We start from the raw sequence: 21,408 nt of genomic DNA on the forward strand, positions 1-21,408 counted from the left end.
AAAGGCTAATCTTGGAAAATCTCAAAAAAGGAAATTGTGCATAATACCGTACCATGGTATAGCCATGGTACATTTATCTATGGTTAGTATAGGTTATTGGTGGTATCAACTAGGCTGTACATCACTAGTAACAGTAATGCCTATGGTCATTTTTGAGAAACTGTTAATAAATAGATAAATAAATAAATACATAAATAAATAAATAAATACAAACAAATAAATACAATTTGTAACAGCATGTGTTGTGCAGTATAAACATTCTGCATTCACATCATTCTTCAGCAAACAAGTCCTGTTTTAATGTTTGATACAGTTGGGTGCCACCGATATTGTCCCTTATCATTTGACCCATTTAGGCCTGACCTCAAAAATGTAAAAAATCCTTCTAAATCCTCCAGTTTTCTGAAATAAATATTTTCACGATTTTTCAAAAATAGCAGACCTACAAGCTCATAGCGCGCCACCGAGTGGCGCGCTATGAGCTTGTAGATCTGCTATTTTTCAATAGCTAAATTATAACATGTTTAAAACTTTCCTTTTGCGCAGATCACGCAAACCTCAGCAAAAAGAAAAGGACAATATCGATGGCCTCCAACTGTATAAGTAGTACTGTTTTCATGGCTTTGTACAGATCACCCCATTAAAGAAACACACGTTATATGACCATGTTAGAACCATGCGGATTGACAATCCACTGCCACGTGTCGTCCATTTTATGCTTTTCATTTGAGAAAGAAAAAGTTATCTCCAAAAGCTGCTCTAAATTATGCCTAATCTTAAAACTTTAAATATGTTAAGTCAGCACTTGTTAAAATGCCCCTTAGATTAAATAATAAGAATCCAGAAGACACAATCCACAAAGCCATAAGGTAAATGCAGACCTGACATGCTTTTGCATAGAAGTGCTGAATGTTGTATGGAGTTTGACAAGCATTGATGGCCCAGGAATGGGACAGAACACGGCGCACATTGACAACCTCCAGCAGTCACTTAAAACACTGTTAAGAAGTTGAACGTCAGTAACACAGCTCCTTGAAGCGCACTGCTCCGTTTCTGATACGCCGCGAGAGTGAAGATGTGTGATGGGCCGCTGCATGGGTGTCATGCGGTGTATATGGGTGTGTTCCGGACGGTGTATGGGTGTGTTCCGGTGTATGGGTGTGTTCCGGTGTATGGGTGTGTTCCAGTGTATGGGTGTGTTCCGGTGTATGGGTGTGTTCCAGTGTATGGGTGTGTTCCGGTGTATGGGTGTGTTCCAGTGCATGGGTGTGTTCCGGTGTATGGGTGTGTTCCGGTGTATGGGTGTGTTCCGGTGTATGGGTGTGTTCCAGTGCATGGGCAAGTAAAAATTCTGATGCGCGGCCTCGGTCCCGTCTAGTCTGTGAAGTCCAGACACCATGACTGCTCCGTGCTGTTTGGAGTCTGGACGCCGATGCTAGACCTCCGAGACGACGCACTCTCGCTGTCCCTGCTCTCCGTGGAGCCACCGTTCCCCAGCAGGCACTCCAGGCTGGTGTGTCCCACAGCAGACGTGTCTCCCAGGGGGATGTGTGCGTCCAGGGCGTCTGGTCTAGCTGGTCCTGAGTCCTGGGAGGAGATGGACGTCCGCCTGGGGAGGGACGGCGGAGAGGCAGGTACAGGGTGGATGGAAAGCACAGGGTCGTCCACTGGGAGGCCGGGGGTGTCCTGCGGAAGGTTACGACTTTGGGTGTCAGACAAAAAACCCGGGCCGTCGCCTTGAGTGGCTTGAGCAGAGTGGAAGTGGGTGCTGGATGGAAGGATGAGATTGGGGTAAGAACCAGGAGTTGGAGCCAAGAGACTGTGGGTGGATGTAGCGGAACTGGACAGCAGGCCCCCACTGGGAGGCTGCAGGCACAACGTGGGCTGGGACTGGGTCATTGGTGTCAGGCTGGCACTGAGAGGCCTACCGTCAGAGTCGTCACACCCAGCATGAGATGCCAAGCTTTCCTGGCCTCCACCCTGGAAAGCCGGGCTGATGCTGAGAGACGGGCCAGTCCAGTGATTGGGCGAGGTGCTCCCGGAGCCGTGGTTCTGGCCCGGCCTGGAGACTGAGTCTGTGGGGTGGGACTGGTAGAAGTTAGGTGGTCCTGGCCCTGGGCTGGAGGACTGCGGCTGGCTTCCAGTTGCACCGCTGTAGTTCCACTGGCCTCCAGTTGGGGCACTGTGGTGGCCTTCTAGGCTCCCCGTATCTTGGCGGACATGCATGGTGGGAGTGGAGTTGTACGCCATGCTGGTGGTAGGGCCTGAAGGTGGGTTGGAGACCGTGTGGACTCCGAATGGATAGGAGGAGAGGGAGGCTGTGCAGTGGTGTACAGCCACCTGGGCCTGGAGGAGATGCATCATCTGGTGGAGGTCTTTGGTGAGCTGAGATACCTCCTTGTTCAAAATGCCCATCTGTGGAGAAAGTGCATACATTCTTCAGATTAGTAATCACACAGAGAATGAACACACCATGCTGCTAACATTATGTCTAGCAGTTACGACGACGTAAAGGTTAATGACAAAAAATACCCAATTTAAAGGACCCTTGCATGGAGGTACAAACGTTTCCGCTTCTAAGCTTAAAGGACCACTTCGCCACTTTTCAACCTATCTTCATATAGTAGGTCCTCACTATACTCGGTCTGTGTCTCATAGGAGGGCTGTGGGCAGTTCAGAAACCGTCTTCCAGTGACATCATCGATGGGGAATACAAGCTAATAGAAACTGCAGGCTTACTAGTCCTGAAAAGTTGCAATGCGAAAATGGAAGCCATCGTTCTCACGATAATAACAATCTAAAAATGTTTGTAAAAAATCTTGTTTAAAAAAAAAAAAATCTGCCTATGAGACACAGACTGAGTAGAAAATAATCGTGCCATTTTATCATGATTATTAGTGAGGACATATTATATGAAGATAGGTTGAAAAGTGGTGAAGTGGTCCTTTAACAACACTTTATCTCAGTCTCCTGTCCTGATGTAATTCTGATGAAAAAGAGCACACCAAACAATTCATAATCCTCTGTAACTCCGAGCTGAAGTGGCCTCCTTCCTATAGGCCCCCGGCGGCCCAGGGGGAGATGGAGGGAGGCCTGTAAGTGACGCAAATAGGGAAGGAAGATGACAGAAATGGGGAAATGCGGTGAAACAAAAGGAAAAAGGGGGGGCAGAGAGGCCGAGTGAGGGGATGAGTAATGTTGGGTTGTCATAATTCTCCCTCTCTTTCTCTGAATTGTCGAGTCAGCATGTTCCTCTGCAGTGCAGAAGCATCCTGCTGATTCATTTATATCCACCTCAGACAGCCCCCACCTGGTTCCATCTGGGTCTGTGTGTGCTGCACCTGCCTCCCCTCTATTTACGTACATCCACCTCACACAGTGCAAATCCATAGTCTTAACTTATCTCCCGAGAGTGTACGAATGGAACCAAATGTACACTCTTCACTTGGGAGTTACGAATGTGTTACATCATCACTGAGGATTTCACTGGGGAAACACTCAAGAAACACTCCATTGTTCATATCTATAAATGTCTTACTCAAGATGTCCACTATTATTACTCTGCAGTGCACGCGCAAACATTGACTCAAAATACGAAAAACGTAAAATTATCCCATAGTGTTTTGTTTTCATAGAGCTTTAAATATCATTTGGATATGACCATATATATTAGGCATGTAACGGTATGATATTTTACAGTAGGGTACTGTATCAAACACAAATACATGGTACACAGAGGATGATCGTGCGTGCACGTGTGTGTGTGTGGAGATCAGATGTGTTGTGTAGAAGTACCGTACTGTCAGGGTCATTTCTAGACTTTTACATGGATTATCCTGATCCTCCTTCCCAGGAGTGGTAATAGCCGGTACTGTACTTGGCCTGCGTGCGTGTGCATCATGTGTATAGTATTGTCATTAATATATAGTGTGTGACTGGCAGCGGTGCGACAGATTTATAATCCCCTGACATGCTGACAGGTAAGAAGCCTTGGGAAGCAACAACAGTTCTGGGACAAGTACATCCCCTAGACATGACGGTAGCTACTGTAGCATACACATCACAGCCCCAGTCCAACCCTTGATGCTGAGTGCCAAGATGGGAGGTGTTCGATAGACCTTTGACTCGGCCAGAGGATTGAACCCTGACCTCCCAATTTCAGGGCGGACACCACAAGGTCACCGAGCTGGTGACAGGTTGACATGCCATGAATGATTCATGGAGTGATAATAACAGTATAACACACCCCCCCCCCCCCCCCCCCCTCGTCACAGCGGTGGCAGCGACGTCACACCACCATACATCTCCTCGCCCCCACTCTCATTCCACCTCGATCACTTTCAGTCTAGCATACTGTGTGGCTAAGTTCTTTGCAACACACAAAAATAAAGTTTACTTTGTATTGTTCACTCAAAATTAAACATGTGTGAATTGTATCAGAAACATAGTGTATATACAGTAAGTGTGGTTTACTTGCTGTAACGATAATCAATAATCTGCTATGAGGCAAAAGTTGTAGTATGCTCTCAGACTCAAATGTAACCCGATCATTTTGGACATGATGATGGAGTTGTTCCAACCATGACGGAGTATATTCATCTGAGACACGTGTACAGGTCTAACTCAAAGCTCTATGCAATTGTAAGAAGACAATATCTTATCAACAAGTTATCAAGCATATTAGTTTCCAAAGGGGAGAGGACATGCCAGGAGTTCATTTAACACATTGTGTGCTCAGGACGTCTCCAGACATCTTTGGGAATTTTTCAAAAACAATATAAAAAGATTATATATATATATATATATATATATATATATACATATACATATACACACACAATTATGTTTGCTTTTTTTTTTTGCTTTAAAAAAAGATCTGCCAAATCTGCTGGGCACTCTAGCGACTTTATTCAGAATAATCCATGGGCATCTGTTGTGCTAATACTGCCGCAGTACCTGTTGTCAGAGACAGAGTACTGCACTTTGACATCAGTTCTCTATGACGACAACAGTACTATGATTAAAGTACACGTTATCAAAGTAGTACTATGATGGAAGTCATACCCATCAAAGGACTATATGACATCAGTTCTATATGACGTCTCAAGAGACATCAGATATCGCAGTGCTGCTATCAACAACTGAGTTTCTCTCATAAGGGATTATGAAGGTCTGTCCGTCTGTCCACACACAAGGCCCCCCCTTGCAAGCAGCAACAGATCCAGTGTGGAAAGTAATCTCCTGAGCTTTTCAGATGGTGCCAGTTGTTGTTTGTAGTTTAATCCTATAGTTAAACATGAATCATGGCTATTCCCCAAGGTGTCTCCTTGGGGAGACACCTTGGGGAATAGCCATGATTCATTCCTAATTTGAATGTCTGCACTTGCTCTTCCTGCCAGCCAGGACATTCGATGCTGGGTAGATATGGAGAGGACTTTACGTGCTGTACACCACTCTGCTTCAGAAACTCCTCAAATGCCACACTTTAGAAGCATGCTCAAGCTTGACTTGTTGCTGTGCTGGTTTATACATTTATACATTTTGAGTTCCATTCCACGATGACAAGGAACATGTTCTGTAGCAGTGTTGATTTCGTCGACTAATACTAAGACGAAAAATATCTGTCGACTACCTTTTTTCACTGACTAAAACAAAATGGAAACAAAATGAAAACTAAGCCGTGATGACTAAAACTAAGACTAAATATATTGACAATTTCGTCAACAAATAAAAACTACACTAAAACTGTTATAGGAAGGGACTAGTGGACAAGAGATCCAGTATAAGTCATTTTACACTTTGTTGCATGCTGAAAATAGCAGATCTAGTGTAAAATCAGCCATTACAACAACGGCATCAAGGCCCGCCAAAATACATTTTAGTCGACTAAATCAACTGTAGATTTAGTCGACTAAAATCTTATGATATGTAGTCGACTAAAACTAGACTAACACTAAAACATTCCAGGTGACTAAAATGTTACTATTGACTAACACTATTCAAAAGACTGACTAAAAACTACAAAATGTGCTGCCATAAACCACACTGTTCTGTAGGAAGGGGCCTGCATAATCTATGTGAATTCTTTATGTTCCACACGGTTTCAGGCCACTCCCGCCGGGACATCGACATATGACTGACAGGACTGCACTTCCTTTTCAATCTCCCTATCCATTGCCGGCCGCCATACATACATGTATGAGTCCTTCATTCTTGATATGCCTGGGGGTGCAGCTGTGTCAGTGTGGCCTTTCTTGCTCTTTCTTGAATTACCACCCATCCATCTTTCACACTCCATGCCAGTCTTCTCGGACTGTAGGGGCCGAATGGCTCCAGTAGATCGTTGTTGCACTTGCAGATCCCCCGACTGTGGATCTAGGGCAGTGGTTCTCAAAGTAGGGTTAAGGAGACAGGGACCCCCTGGGTTCATTGAGGGGGGGGGGCTCTAATTGGACCCTTACAGGTCTGTAATGTTTGTCATTAATCAATTTTGGCCTGACCTCGAAATTTAAAAATATTCTTCTAAATCCTCCAGTTTTCTGAAATAAATATTTTGACGATTTTTCAAAAATAGCAGACCTACAAGCTCGTAGCGCGCCACTCGGTGGCGTGCTATGAGCTTGTAGATCTGCTATTTTTCAATAGCTAAACTATAACATAATGTTTAAAACACCAAAAGGGGTTCCCGTCCAGAATGGGTTAAATAATGCTGTAGTAAGTGTAGAACTCAGAACACTCTCATAGTTGTGGCGACGCTTTGAAATTCAAACATTTTTAGAACCACTGATCTAAGGTTTCCGTGGAGTATTGCCAGTGGATCTTTCTCTTTTCTCTCTCTCTTTCTTTCTTTCACTCTCTCGCCACCTGGTCAAGGCAGATGGCTGCACCCTCCCAGAGCGTGGATTTGTTTGAGGTTTGGTCCGGTCCAGTTAAAGAGGTTTTTCCTTGCCACCATCATCATAAAGTGCTTGCTCATGGGGGCATTCTGGGTCTCTGTAGTGTAAAGTATGCAAACAGTGAATAAAGCACACATAATCCAAAGTTAAAAGCCAAATGCTGGGCAGAGATAAAATACTAAGAAAAAGCAGAGTTCACAGACTCCACACACTGGATCCAACTTCAAAGGTTTCTTTCTTCTTTGCTTTCTCTTCATCTCTGTAGGAAGAGTCACTAAAATGAGGATGTTTTTGAGAAAGAAGGAGAAGGCATGTTGGAAGTGGACTCGGATGTCTGTCAAAATCGGTCCAAATATCCTCTTAGCAACAAGTAAGAAAGCGATCACACGACGCTGGTACCAACAGGACCCACCAACGAAAGAACAATGGATGGACATTACTGAGGAACTGTATGTTATGGAAAAACTAACATTCATACTTAGACTACAAGAGGATAAGTTATATAAAAAGTGGGAAAAGTGGGATCTCTTCTCTCAGCCTATAGCGATAATGCAAGTGGATTTCAGTGAATGTATCTTGTAATATGAAAAATGCAGCCTTGTCTTTTGTTTTATTGTTGTCTTTTTTGTCTTGTTGTCTCTGTCTTTTCTTCAATAAAAATTAAGTGAAAAATCGGTCCAAATATATAATTGGCCAATTTTGTCTCTGATTTATGAATGGAAAGAAAGAACCTGACGTCTTCAGCAATAATCCTGGTTGTTGGCACGAGTTTAACGGTTTCATTATTATTGTCACTAATATACATTGTGTGATTAAATGCCTTGTATGCTCATTGCTTATGTTCACTGACAGGCACATAAGTTGTACATAAGTTGTAGAATTTCAGGTGGAGGGGCTCAACAGCTGCAAATCAAAACACCTGTTGTCATTACTGTTACCCCTTAAATTGTATCGCTTGTACACACTGATGAAGGCCGGACAGCCAAAACGGTTGTGGCTGTAACAATGACATAAAAGGACGATAAAACATGGAATCTTCTCTTCTCACCCTCCTTGCTTTCATTCGTTTTGTTGAGTTGAGTTTAATTAGGACATAAATGAACTTCCTAAACCCATCCCAAATTCTATCATCCGTGATCTGTTCCATGCACCGTGAGGACCAAGATGAGAAGGAGTTACAGTTGGAGGCCATCGATATTGTCCTTTTCTTTTTGCTGAGTTTTGCGTGATCTGCGCAAAAGGACAGTTAACCCATGTTGGGCGGGAACCCCTTTTGGTGTTTTAAACATTATGTTATAATTTAGCTATTGAAAAATAGCAGATCTACAAGCTCATAGCGCGCCACCGAGTGGCGCGCTACGAGCTTTGTAGGTCTGCTATTTTTGAAAAATCGTGAAAATATTTATTTCAGAAAACTGGAGGATTTAGAAGGATTTTTTAAAATTTTGAGGTCAGGCCTAAATGGGTCAAATGATAAGGGACAATATCGGTGGCACCCAACTGTAGAGATAGCCTGTTGAAGGAGGGAATAGTCAGTTAACTAACCTTATCGTCCATATGCTGGGCATGTCACACACACTAGAGACGACAGATGGAGGAATGTGCCCTACATTCCATTATCCCCACACCACATCATAAAATAATGATTAGAAAAATGAATGTATGTGAGACATGTACTGTACTGTACATGTTTGTGATACATACTGTATATCCATCATGATTAGCACCCGCCGGCTGCAAGAAATTGTGCTCATCCATTGTCGTGCAGGAGCAATAACGTCATGTCTGCAAAGTGTGTCACAGAGTGCTGATGGATGTCACCATTATGTCAAGATCCTTGCAATATCCTGAACTTTTCAGAAAAAAAGAGCCTGTGCTCCAATGGATCCAATGTAGTTACTATTTACTAGTCACAAGCTCTTGTAAATACTTCTCCTTTGTTCAATATTTATGAAACCCACATACACACTTAACCACTTCAAAAAAAGACGTTTCGAAAATAGGGAAAATAGCAGCTCTGCAAGCTCTACAATGTAGATAGAAGGTTTCTGCCCGGCATCAACGACAACTACAAAAAACACCAGACACATACTTGGTAACAAATGTCTAGAGACCTGTGTTAGACCTGTAAGCGTGTCTCAAATGAATACACTCCATCAATATATCAGGGACAACTCCATCATCATGTCCAAAAGGATCAGCTTACATTTGAGACAGATAGTGTTAGCATTATATAATATTCAGTGCAACCCAGAGTGGAGAGAAACCAATAATTATAGTGAGGACCATATATATATATATATATATATGAATGCCCGATATATACTTCATCATGTGACACAAAAGTAGTGAAAATAACATAACAAGTAAGCAGCTACAACTGAGCATGGCCTGTGAGTAACAGTAGAATACCAGAAAGAGGGACTTGAGGGGGGGGGATTGCCAAACTAACAATGGTGATATTTTCAGTTTGACAGTGTATAACAGGCATTACAGTCTCACAGAGAGATTATGCTGGGAAGTAGATCTTTACAACAGTCGACTTACAACAGTCAGTGACTTGGGATTTTGGGGGAAATCAAATTAAAGAAATGACTGCCAACACATATCGAATGAACTGCAGGTTTTAGTGAAAATCTCCTTCAGAGGATAAGTTTCAGGAGATCTAGTACATCGCTGCTGGAAAATGCACTCGCTCTCTCTCCATCATGGGTGAAATGCTCCTTCAAGAAGACTTATTTTACCTTTTGGTTGAGCTGACTGATACTCTGGTTGACTTCCTCTGTCTCTCTCAGCAGAGACACATTGGCCTGTCTGGGGTCTGTGAAGAAAAGGAGCGTTAATGAGCTGAATATAATGCGTGTGCTGGTGAACACAGCCGAGCTAAAGGAGATGAACCTGACATGGGGCGAAGCACAACATGAGGCACAACATGAGGCACAACATGAGGCACAACATGAGGCACAACATGAGGCACAACATGCAGCACAACATGCAGCACAACATGCAGCACAACATGAGGCACAACATGCAGCACAACATGCAGCACAACATGCAGCACAACATGAGGCACAACATGAGGCACAACATGCAGCACAACATGAGGCACAACATGAGGCACAACATGAGGCACAACATGAGGCACAACATGCAGCACAACATGCAGCACAACATGAGGCACAACATGCAGCACAACATGCAGCACAACATGCAGCACAACATGAGGCACAACATGAGGCACAACATGCAGCACAACATGAGGCACAACATGAGGCACAACATGAGGCACAACATGAGGCACAACATGCAGCACAACATGCAGCACAACATGAGGCACAACATGAGGCACAACATGCAGCACAACATGAGGCACAACATGCAGCACAACATGAGGCACAACATGCAGCACAACATGAGGCACAACATGAGGCACAACATGCAGCACAACATGAGGCACAACATGAGGCACAACATGAGGCACAACATGCAGCACAACATGAGGCACAACATGAGGCACAACATGCAGCACAACATGAGGCACAACATGAGGCACAACATGAGGCACAACATGAGGCACAACATGCAGCACAACATGCAGCACAACATGAGGCACAACATGAGGCACAACATGCAGCACAACATGCAGCACAACATGAGGCACAACATGCAGCACAACATGAGGCACAACATGAGGCACAACATGCAGCATAACATGAGGCACAACATGCAGCACAACATGCAGCACAACATGCAGCACAACATGAGGCACAACATGCAGCATAACATGAGGCACAACATGCAGCACAACATGAGGCACAACATGCAGCACAACATGAGGCACAACATGAGGCACAACATGCAGCACAACATGCAGCACAACATGCAGCACAACATGCAGCACAACATGAGGCACAACATGAGGCACAACATGAGGCACAACATGAGGCACAACATGAGGCACAACATGCAGCACAACATGAGGCACAACATGAGGCACAACATGAGGCACAACATGAGGCACAACATGAGGCACAACATGAGGCACAACATGAGGCACAACATGCAGCACAACATGAGGCACAACATGAGGCACAACATGAGGCACAACATGAGGCACAACATGAGGCACAACATGCAGCACAACATGCAGCACAACATGAGGCACAACATGCAGCACAACATGAGGCACAACATGAGGCACAACATGAGGCACAACATGCAGCACAACATGCAGCACAACATGCAGCACAACATGCAGCACAACATGCAGCACAACATGCAGCACAACATGCAGCACAACATGAGGCACAACATGAGGCACAACATGAGGCACAACATGCAGCACAACATGCAGCACAACATGCAGCACAACATGAGGCACAACATGCGGCACAACATGAGGCACAACATGAGGCACAACATGAGGCACAACATGAGGCACAACATGAGGCACAACATGCAGCACAACATGCAGCACAACATGAGGCACAACATGCAGCACAACATGCAGCACAACATGAGGCACAACATGAGGCACAACATGCAGCACAACATGAGGCACAACATGCAGCACAACATGCAGCACAACATGCAGCACAACATGAGGCACAACATGCAGCATAACATGAGGCACAACATGCAGCACAACATGAGGCACAACATGCAGCACAACATGCAGCACAACATGAGGCACAACATGCAGCACAACATGAGGCACAACATGCGGCACAACATGCAGCACAACATGAGGCACAACATGCAGCACAACATGCAGCACAACATGAGGCACAACATGCAGCACAACATGAGGCACAACATGAGGCACAACATGCAGCACAACATGAGGCACAACATGCAGCACAACATGAGGCACAACATGAGGCACAACATGCAGCACAACATGAGGCACAACATGAGGCACAACATGAGGCACAACATGAGGCACAACATGCAGCATAACATGAGGCACAACATGAGGCACAACATGCAGCACAACATGCAGCAGCACAACATGAGGCACAACATGATGCACAACATGCAGCACAACATGCAGCACAACATGAGGCACAACATGCGGCACAACATGAGGCACAACATGAGGCACAACATGAGGCACAACATGAGGCACAACATGCAGCACAACATGCAGCACAACATGCAGCACAACATGAGGCACAACATGCAGCACAACATGCAGCACAACATGCAGCACAACATGAGGCACAACAAGCAGCACAACATGAGGCACAACATGAGGCACAACATGCAGCACAACATGAGGCACAACATGCAGCACAACATGCAGCACAACATGCAGCACAACATGCAGCACAACATGAGGCACAACATGCAGCACAACATGCAGCACAACATGCGGCACAACATGAGGCACAACATGTAGCACAACATGAGGCACAACATGAGGCACAACATGAGGCACAACATGAGGCACAACATGAGGCACAACATGCAGCACAACATGCAGCACAACATGAGGCACAACATGCGGCACAACATGCGGCACAACATGAGGCACAACATGAGGCACAACATGAGGCACAACATGCGGCACAACATGAGGCACAACATGAGGCACAACATGAGGCACAACATGCAGCACAACATGCAGCACAACATGAGGCACAACATGCAGCACAACATGAGGCACAACATGAGGCACAACATGAGGCACAACATGAGGCACAACATGAGGCACAACATGCAGCACAACATGCAGCACAACATGCAGCACAACATGAGGCACAACATGCAGCACAACATGAGGCACAACATGAGGCACAACATGCAGCACAACATGCAGCACAACATGAGGCACAACATGCAGCACAACATGAGGCACAACATGAGGCACAACATGCAGCACAACATGAGGCACAACATGAGGCACAACATGAGGCACAACATGCAGCACAACATGCAGCACAACATGAGGCACAACATGAGGCACAACATGCAGCACAACATGAGGCACAACATGAGGCACAACATGAGGCACAACATGCAGCACAACATGCAGCACAACATGCGGCACAACATGAGGCACAACATGCAGCACAACATGAGGCACAACATGAGGCACAACATGAGGCACAACATGAGGCACAACATGAAGCACAACATGCAGCACAACATGAGGCACAACATGAGGCACAACATGAGGCACAACATGAGGCACAACATGCAGCACAACATGAGGCACAACATGAGGCACAACATGCAGCACAACATGAGGCACAACATGAGGCACAACATGAGGCACAACATGAGGCACAACATGCAGCACAACATGAGGCACAACATGAGGCACAACATGAGGCACAACATGAGGCACAACATGAGGCACAACATGCGGCACAACATGCGGCACAACATGAGGCACAACATGAGGCACAACATGCAGCACAACATGCAGCACAACATGCAGCACAACATGCAGCACAACATGAGGCACAACATGAGGCACAACATGCAGCACAACATGCAGCACAACATGCGGCACAACATGAGGCACAACATGAGGCACAACATGCAGCACAACATGAGGCACAACATGAGGCACAACATGCAGCACAACATGAGGCACAACACGAGGCACAACATGCAGCACAACATGAGGCACAACATGAGGCACAACATGAGGCACAACATGAAGCACAACATGCAGCACAACATGAGGCACAACATGAGGCACACCATGAGGCACAACATGAGGCACAACATGCAGCACAACATGAGGCACAACATGCAGCACAACATGAGGCACAACATGCAGCACAACATGAGGCACAACATGAGGCACAACATGCAGCACAACATGAGGCACAACATGAGGCACAACGTGAGGCACAACATGAGGAACAACATGAGGCACAACATGCAGCACAACATGAGGCACAACATGAGGCACAACATGCAGCACAACATGCAGCACAACATGAGGCACAACATGAGGCACAACATGCAGCACAACATGAGGCACAACATGAGGCACAACATGCAGCACAACATGAGGCACAACACGAGGCACAACATGCAGCACAACATGAGGCACAACATGAGGCACAACATGAGGCACAACATGAAGCACAACATGAGGCACAACATGAGGCACAACATGCAGCACAACATGCAGCACAACATGCAGCACAACATGAGGCACAACATGCAGCACAACATGCAGCACAACATGAGGCACAACATGCAGCACAACATGAGGCACAACATGAGGCACAACATGCAGCACAACATGAGGCACAACATGAGGCACAACATGCAGCACAACATGAGGCACAACATGAGGCACAACATGCAGCACAACATGAGGCACAACACGAGGCACAACATGCAGCACAACATGAGGCACAACATGAGGCACAACATGAGGCACAACATGAAGCACAACATGAGGCACAACATGAGGCACAACATGAGGCACAACATGAAGCACAACATGAGGCACAACATGAGGCACAACATGCAGCACAACATGCAGCACAACATGCAGCACAACATGCAGCACAACATGAGGCACAACATGCAGCACAACATGCAGCACAACATGCAGCACAACATGCAGCACAACATGAGGCACAACATGCAGCACAACATGCAGCACAACATGAGGCACAACATGAATTACAACATGAGGCACAACATGAGGCACAACATGCAGCACAACATGAGGCACAACATGAGGCACAACATGCAGCACAACATGAGGCACAACATGAGGCACAACATGCAGCACAACATGAGGCACAACATGAAGCACAACATGAGGCACAACATGAGGCAGAACATGAGGCACAACATGAGGCACAACATGCAGCACAACATGAGGCACAACATGAGGCACAACATGAGGCACAACATGCAGCACAACATGAGGCACAACATGAGGCACAACATGAGGCACAACATGAGGCACAACATGCAGCACAACATGAGGCACAACATGAGGCACAACATGCAGCACAACATGAGGCACAACATGAGGCACAACATGCAGCACAACATGAGGCACAACATGAGGCACAACATGCAGCACAACATGCAGCACAACATGAGGCACAACATGCAGCACAACATGCAGCACAACATGCAGCACAACATGAGGCACAACATGCAGCACAACATGCAGCACAAGACACGTCCCGATGGAGGAAGATCATTAAGGCCTTATGACCCACCTGGGACGAAGAGGATTAAGTAAGTAAGTACGCTGGTGAACAAGGACAATGAATCACAAGTTATTCTGAATGGTTAAGGCCTTAAAATGCCTTCGTGACCACTGTGATTGCTACCTGCATAAGGAGTTGATTGATCACCTTTGTTCGTCTTTAAACAAACATTGTACTTGAGTCTAAACAAATATTAAAAGTCCATAGACTTGGCTGCCACATGACATCACATAGGACTGGGGTGATGTTTATTTACTTCATTAAAAGTCCAGACTTCTCTGCCATATGACAGACATTTCCGAAAGCCAGATGTTGAAGGCGCTAGCGGCCCTAAAAAAACCCCACCTCATCGAGATGCAGTTCTACACAGGTTGGCAGAGTTTTTCTAGCCCCTGGGAGTGCAGCTCTCGGCACACAGAATAAGTATATTGGGAGTGATACGTCAGATCTTCAAAACAGAACAATGGGTCTTAGGTTAAAAAGGCTGAATCCGGCCCTTTAGCTGTATCAGCTATACACACATCAGACTATTCTGCCTCAAATGACCTCACTTAAAGCTAAGGATAGATAACCATTTGTCCTTTGCAGGCTCATTTCATCCCCTCTGCCCTATCATATTCCTCCATAAAGAACAGGGCTGTGTTGCGTTGGTCACAGTTTGAACCCATCAGTTCACCTCCAGCCATCTGCCACCCAAGGGAGCCTCCTGCCAGGGGGGGGCTGGCAGGCAAGGCAAGTCAAGTGCGTAGATGGAGGAGGTTTGGGCTTACCCTGGGCGCCTCCACGCGTGCTGGCTTCAGGCCTGCTCTGCTCCATGTGGAAGTGGAACGTGCGGCCGTTGTCTTCGATGCCATCAACAACCCTGGCGGGGGGTGAAAAGGGGAAAGCAGGAGATAATGTAACAGCAGAGCCTTTTTCAATTATCGCCACGCTGCCAGACAACCGGCGGAGATGCCACGGCGCGAGAGCGTGCCACTGGCAGACGCCCATCTGGGGTTAACCTGAGGAGAACGTCAACGGTGCCTGTCTGTCTGGCTGGACACCTGAGACCTCTGAAGCACCTCAGAGGGCCTCGCCTGGTAGCCAACGCGATACATTATGAATATGGATGATAGCTGGGGAAGGTCCACAAGGTGCTCACTTAATCAAGTGCAGTGAGATCGGCTGACATTATGCGGTGCACACACACCATCCACTTAATTAAGTGGTTCTGGTTTTCAGCATTGAAGAGCTTCTACATTGTTCCACAGGGATCGAAGTTCACCTTCAGTTTCACATTCACTTAGTTAGTAGCCTAACATTTCTTTCTTAGCCGTGGAGGGATATGGAAATGTACAAAGACCATTAGACTTCACAGCCATGGTAAATAGTTATTATACCACACCTATCAATAAATCAGATTACGAGATTAAAAATGAATCTGTTTTATAATGTTATTTATATTGCTCTAGTGTAGGCCTATATTGTATATTGCTATTATGTATTATTGTATATCATCGCTGTCAGGTGGAAATCTTGTATGACCAAAACAGTTACTTTTCAGGAAATGGAGCGAAGTGCTTGAAATATGAGGTTTCTGCCTGACAGCTACGAAATGTTTCTAGCTACAGGTACTGTATGTGTGCTTGTAATCTCAACGTCCTCAATTTCCTGTCTCATATCTACAAAACTTTTACATTATATACATAAGAAAATACTGTCATACCTAGGACTAAGATCTGGAGGTCCAAAGCAGGTGACGGTCGGGATGAGCAGCTGAGAGGGCTTCTGCTCCGCTTCAGAATCCTCTGGCCTGCTAGGGATCACCACGGCAGGCCTCGGGCCCGTTGGAGGAGTAGGAGGGGGTTCGCCGAGGTCCGTTTTGGACTGCGACTGCGGGGAGTGGGAAGGGGTCTTGCCCAGGACGCCTCGGCTGAGGTTGGGCGAGCGGCAGCGCCGCAGGGCGTTGAACTGGCGCAGCTCGTCGCCCAGGAGGTTGCCCAGGGAGGTGCGTCGGCCGGGGCTGCTCAGGCTGGGCAGCAGCAGGTTGGGACGGGAGCGCGCCGACGGCGAGACGTGGAAGAACTCTCCGTCTGTGTCGGCGTCGCCTTTGGTTTCCACGATGGACGGGAGCTTGTGCTCCGAAGACTGCCGCGTGTTCTGGAAGACAGGGGTTTACGTTGCAACAAGTGTTTTTTTTAATATACCTTTTTGTCTGTATACTACAGAAGGGTTGGGTAAGTGTGTGAGTGTGTGAGTGTTCGCGTGCATGCGTGCGTGCGTGCGTGCGTGCGTGCGTGCGTGCGTGACCAAAAGGTCCCGACAACTCACTATTGTAACGTAAACAAGTAGGATCAAATGTACGCTCAAAGGATACATAAAAACCATTTTATTATGGTATGAGGTCACAACAACATTTTGCAATCAGTTGTCCTCTTTAACCACTGGGGTGATTTCTGAATAATCAAACAAAAAATATTAGTCACATTATCTGAATTACCCGAGTTATGGAGAGATTGAACATCAAGATTGGACATCAATATGGACAGACCCTTCATTTTATTGAATTGGAAATTGTTCTTCACTCAGCAACTGAATTAGACTTCAAACTCCCGCCCACATTATTTCTGCAAATAGCACAGTGTCACCTTTGGTGGCAGACGTGAAGTGGCTACTGTACTGTACAGTATTGTAATAATAATGACAGGAACACATGTGGTGAGGTAAAGTAGCTCATAAGGCTTCCCATTAGGAGAGCTATTGACCCAGTTAGATAGACAACCCCAGGGAGCTGCAGCTTTCTCTTCGATACTAATGAGTTACAACCTGAAGGGGAAGTCCTAGCACGAACCCTCCCAGAGAGGATAGGATAGCAACATGGCCCAGAAAAACAGGAGGGGTTTACCTTGAACAAACAGGCACACACCCTTGAAATAATTATGCCCAACCTATCCTGCTGTGGGGTCTCTCTGGCTACATTATTAACCACTTGAAGAACCCTATAGTGGTGTCCCTATTCTGGGGTGACATTCTGTGAAAATAGCTTGATTGATTGATTGAATTGATTGATTGATTGATTGATTGAAAATTGTATTAACAGTTTGCAGAATTACAGTACATTTCAAGCACAAACTCAATACAAAGGCTGTTAACTGTGAGTGGACGACCCAATTAAGCATTACACCTGTTTACAACAGGGTCCACCATGTTCAATTCATCAAAACATTTAGAGACGTACAAATAGACAGCTGATCTTGTGATACTTTGCAAGCTTGTCCATCGGCTATTTTAGCCAAAGAGATTTGTTGTAGGAGGGAAAAAAAGTCCTGGGGGACCCCGGTCAACTAAGTACGCATAAAGTGTGGTTAATGTGGTTAACCACTTTTAACCCTGGTTCCTATTCTGGGCATTGTCATTATGGGCAAACATTTAACGAGAACATTTTTCAGAAATTTCAATTTGAAAAATAAATAAATAAATACAAAACAGATCCGTAAGCACACGCTTGTAGATCCTTTTTATGTCATAGAGTCATCCAACATAGAGTCAGAGTCATACAACAAAGTATGGTTTAAACAGATGTGTGTCACCAGGCCCTGTGACAGCGAGGTCTAATACTAATCTATTTGAAGTGACAGGTGAGTTTAGGAAGAAGCACCTCTCTAGTGGGAAAAAGTTAAAAGATGGTCAGACAGATCCAGACAGAATGAGAGAGAACACAACCTTCACGGCACATGTAATATTAATGTTGTTTAAAAGGCAAACACAGCTGAAGGCAATAACACTAAGTGAGGGTGTGTGTCATTTTAGGTGGAACTGTGTGCCAGCTCATGGACAGCTCCCGTACAGTTAACTTCATGCTGGAACACAGAGACACTTAAATGAAACACAAATCATATTTATTACCTTCAGCTGTGTTTACCTGTCAAATTAAGTGCGATTAAAAACTTACATGTGGAAGCCTGGGGGACCTTGAAAACCTGGTGTGACCCTGCAATGACAAAGATAACGCAAGACAGATTATGACCTGAAGCACCACACATATATCTTGGTAATTTATCCATCCACACTTAACACAATACACAACACGTAAGGTTGGTCAATATGTTTTATATTATATCAAAGTCAATGTTGTGATATTAGACTATGTAGGTGTTGTTTTGGGTTTTGGATATCCTAATATGGTGGTTTCCACCACCACCAAGTCTGTATTACAGTATAACGTTTTATGAACTTACCTGACTGTTGTAGCTGCTATTATTTACCTTTAAACACTTAGTTGTGTATATAGGCATTACCAATGGTTATTGATTATCATTGTGACATTTTGTTAAAGCACAAATAGTCATGTCCAAAAATATTGTGATGGATATTTAATATTGTACATTACCCAGCCCTTAAGTACACACAATTGTCTTCTATTGGCAGTGGCTTCTCGTAGGCCGAACCTTATGCCAGTGACCATCTGAGCTGAATCCCATAAGTGTGCCTACATTTTGCTCTTGATAGCAGCAAAAGATTCCAAGGAGAATTAGTCTTTCCGCCGGCATGCGGGCAAATTACTAGCAATTTGCCCCAATTACCAGCTGGAGGGATGAAGCAGTGACAGCGTGAGGCCTTCCGTCAGGCTCAATGTGTGCTGCCGCTTACAACATGACTTTAATGGATTTGACACGCACATATATAGCATCTGTCTATCTATGACATCCCATGCTGTACCCTGTGCCAGAAGCCATGCTATCGCTAAGGACATGCCACAAAGAACGTGCACATGTACGCATGCTTTGGAAGCCTGCAGCAACAATGAGAGAAATGTGAAAAACAGAAAATCCAACAAATCTTCCCTGGTGGTGGAAACCTTGTACTGTATGTCCAAAACCGTTTTCCGCTTCAGGAAAGGGAAATAAAGAACCTGCGTTCCAATCGATACAAAGCTCCGATCCTGTCAATACTTTTCATTGGTTCAATATTTATAAAGCCACAGACACACAACCACTTTCACTTCGATCTACGCATTGTGAGCTTATCCAGAAGTTTGACTATTCACTATTTTTACACGATGATGTAGGCCCACATCATAGGGCATTCATTTATGAAAAACATAAAAAGTTGAAATATGGATATACAAGGTTTCCGCTATGAAATGAAAGCCTGGGTATCGAGGCTAGGTTTCCGCTAACTACAAAATGCTGTCCTGTTCAATTTACACTTCATTCAAACCCTGCAGATTTGCTGGAAGCATTGGTTGGATGCTCATCACGAAGGAAGCATTGGTTGGATGCTCATCACGAAGGAAGCATTGGTTGGATGCTCATCACGAAGGAAGCATTGGTTGGATGCTCATCACGAAGGAAGCATTGGTTGGATGCTCATCACGGAATGTGCCAGTAGTAGTACTACTACATACTGTATGGGGAAATAAGTCATTATAAATCTATTGGACACAGGGATACATTCTCCTCATCAGGAGACATTCTCCCTGGAGCAAGGCAGACTGATTAGCCAGACAGATTGAGCATCAATATTCACTTAATAGAACACTAATGACACTGGTGCCCCACATAACCAAGTGGCTTAGTTATTTGAATTTTGAACCTATTAGAAGACTAAAAGACTCCTTCGTGTCATAAGTGTTTTGCTTGAGTTGTTCAGGGTGTTTGATATCCGTGCATATAATTAATCATTTTAGATGTTGCGTCCTGAAGATGCCTGAAGAAGGTCAGTAGGCCGAAATCTTGCAAAATAATACTTTGATTGTGTGCAGATCTGAGTGTGCGGAGCCTTCCTTTTACCTTTCTCATTATCCCTTTGTGACTCCAGCACCTCACAGATGAGCGGTGGTTCTTTTTACGAAAGGTTTTTTTGACGAAATGTGTGGAAGGAAAGCGTCTGCATGTATTGTGCGCTGTGATTGGCTGGAAGGTGTGTCATTCTGCGCTATGATTAGCTGTGCATCGCATAACGGGTGTGCCACATGAGCCAATATAAGTGGCAGAGAGAGGGGAGGGGAGATAGAGAGAGGTAGCGATAGAGAGCGAGAGAGGGGGGGGGGGGGGTGTAGAGATTATTATAAATATAGAAACATATTAACAATCAATTTCCGTCATGCTGTAAATAACTAATTACTGTTCTAGACTTAGGCTTCTTGCCTCCTCCTAGCACTTTCCTTTATTATTTTTGTATTTCCTATTTCTTTGTATTGTTTTATACTGTGCTAAAAAAATCAATCAAATCAAAAAGAGATGGGAGCCGAAAGAGAGAGGTATAGGAAGAAACTCTGCACATACTTTGGGTATGTCATATGAACGGTTGTAAGCAGTCAAGACTCCTCG

General features: G+C 45.1%; 1 protein-coding gene across 1 annotated transcript in view; it reads right to left on the minus strand.

Annotated features, from left to right (window-relative positions):
- Window positions 1–587: 587 nt before the first annotated feature.
- Window positions 588–21,408, minus strand: part of LOC306915731 (voltage-gated delayed rectifier potassium channel KCNH4-like) — a 111,051-nt gene continuing 90,230 nt past the window's right edge. Inside the window, exons 16-20 of the mRNA XM_079493304.1 lie at window positions 19,029–19,067; window positions 16,803–17,236; window positions 15,868–15,959; window positions 9,641–9,717; window positions 588–2,415 (exon numbers count right to left, since the gene is read on the minus strand). Of these exons, the coding sequence (XP_079349430.1) occupies window positions 1,375–2,415; window positions 9,641–9,717; window positions 15,868–15,959; window positions 16,803–17,236; window positions 19,029–19,067 (1,683 nt within the window). The 3' untranslated portion in view covers window positions 588–1,374. The remainder of the gene's footprint in view (window positions 2,416–9,640; window positions 9,718–15,867; window positions 15,960–16,802; window positions 17,237–19,028; window positions 19,068–21,408) is intronic.

This window comes from Electrona antarctica, assembly GCF_951216825.1.
Source record: "Electrona antarctica genome assembly, chromosome: 22".
NCBI classification, from domain to species: domain Eukaryota; kingdom Metazoa; phylum Chordata; class Actinopteri; order Myctophiformes; family Myctophidae; genus Electrona; species Electrona antarctica.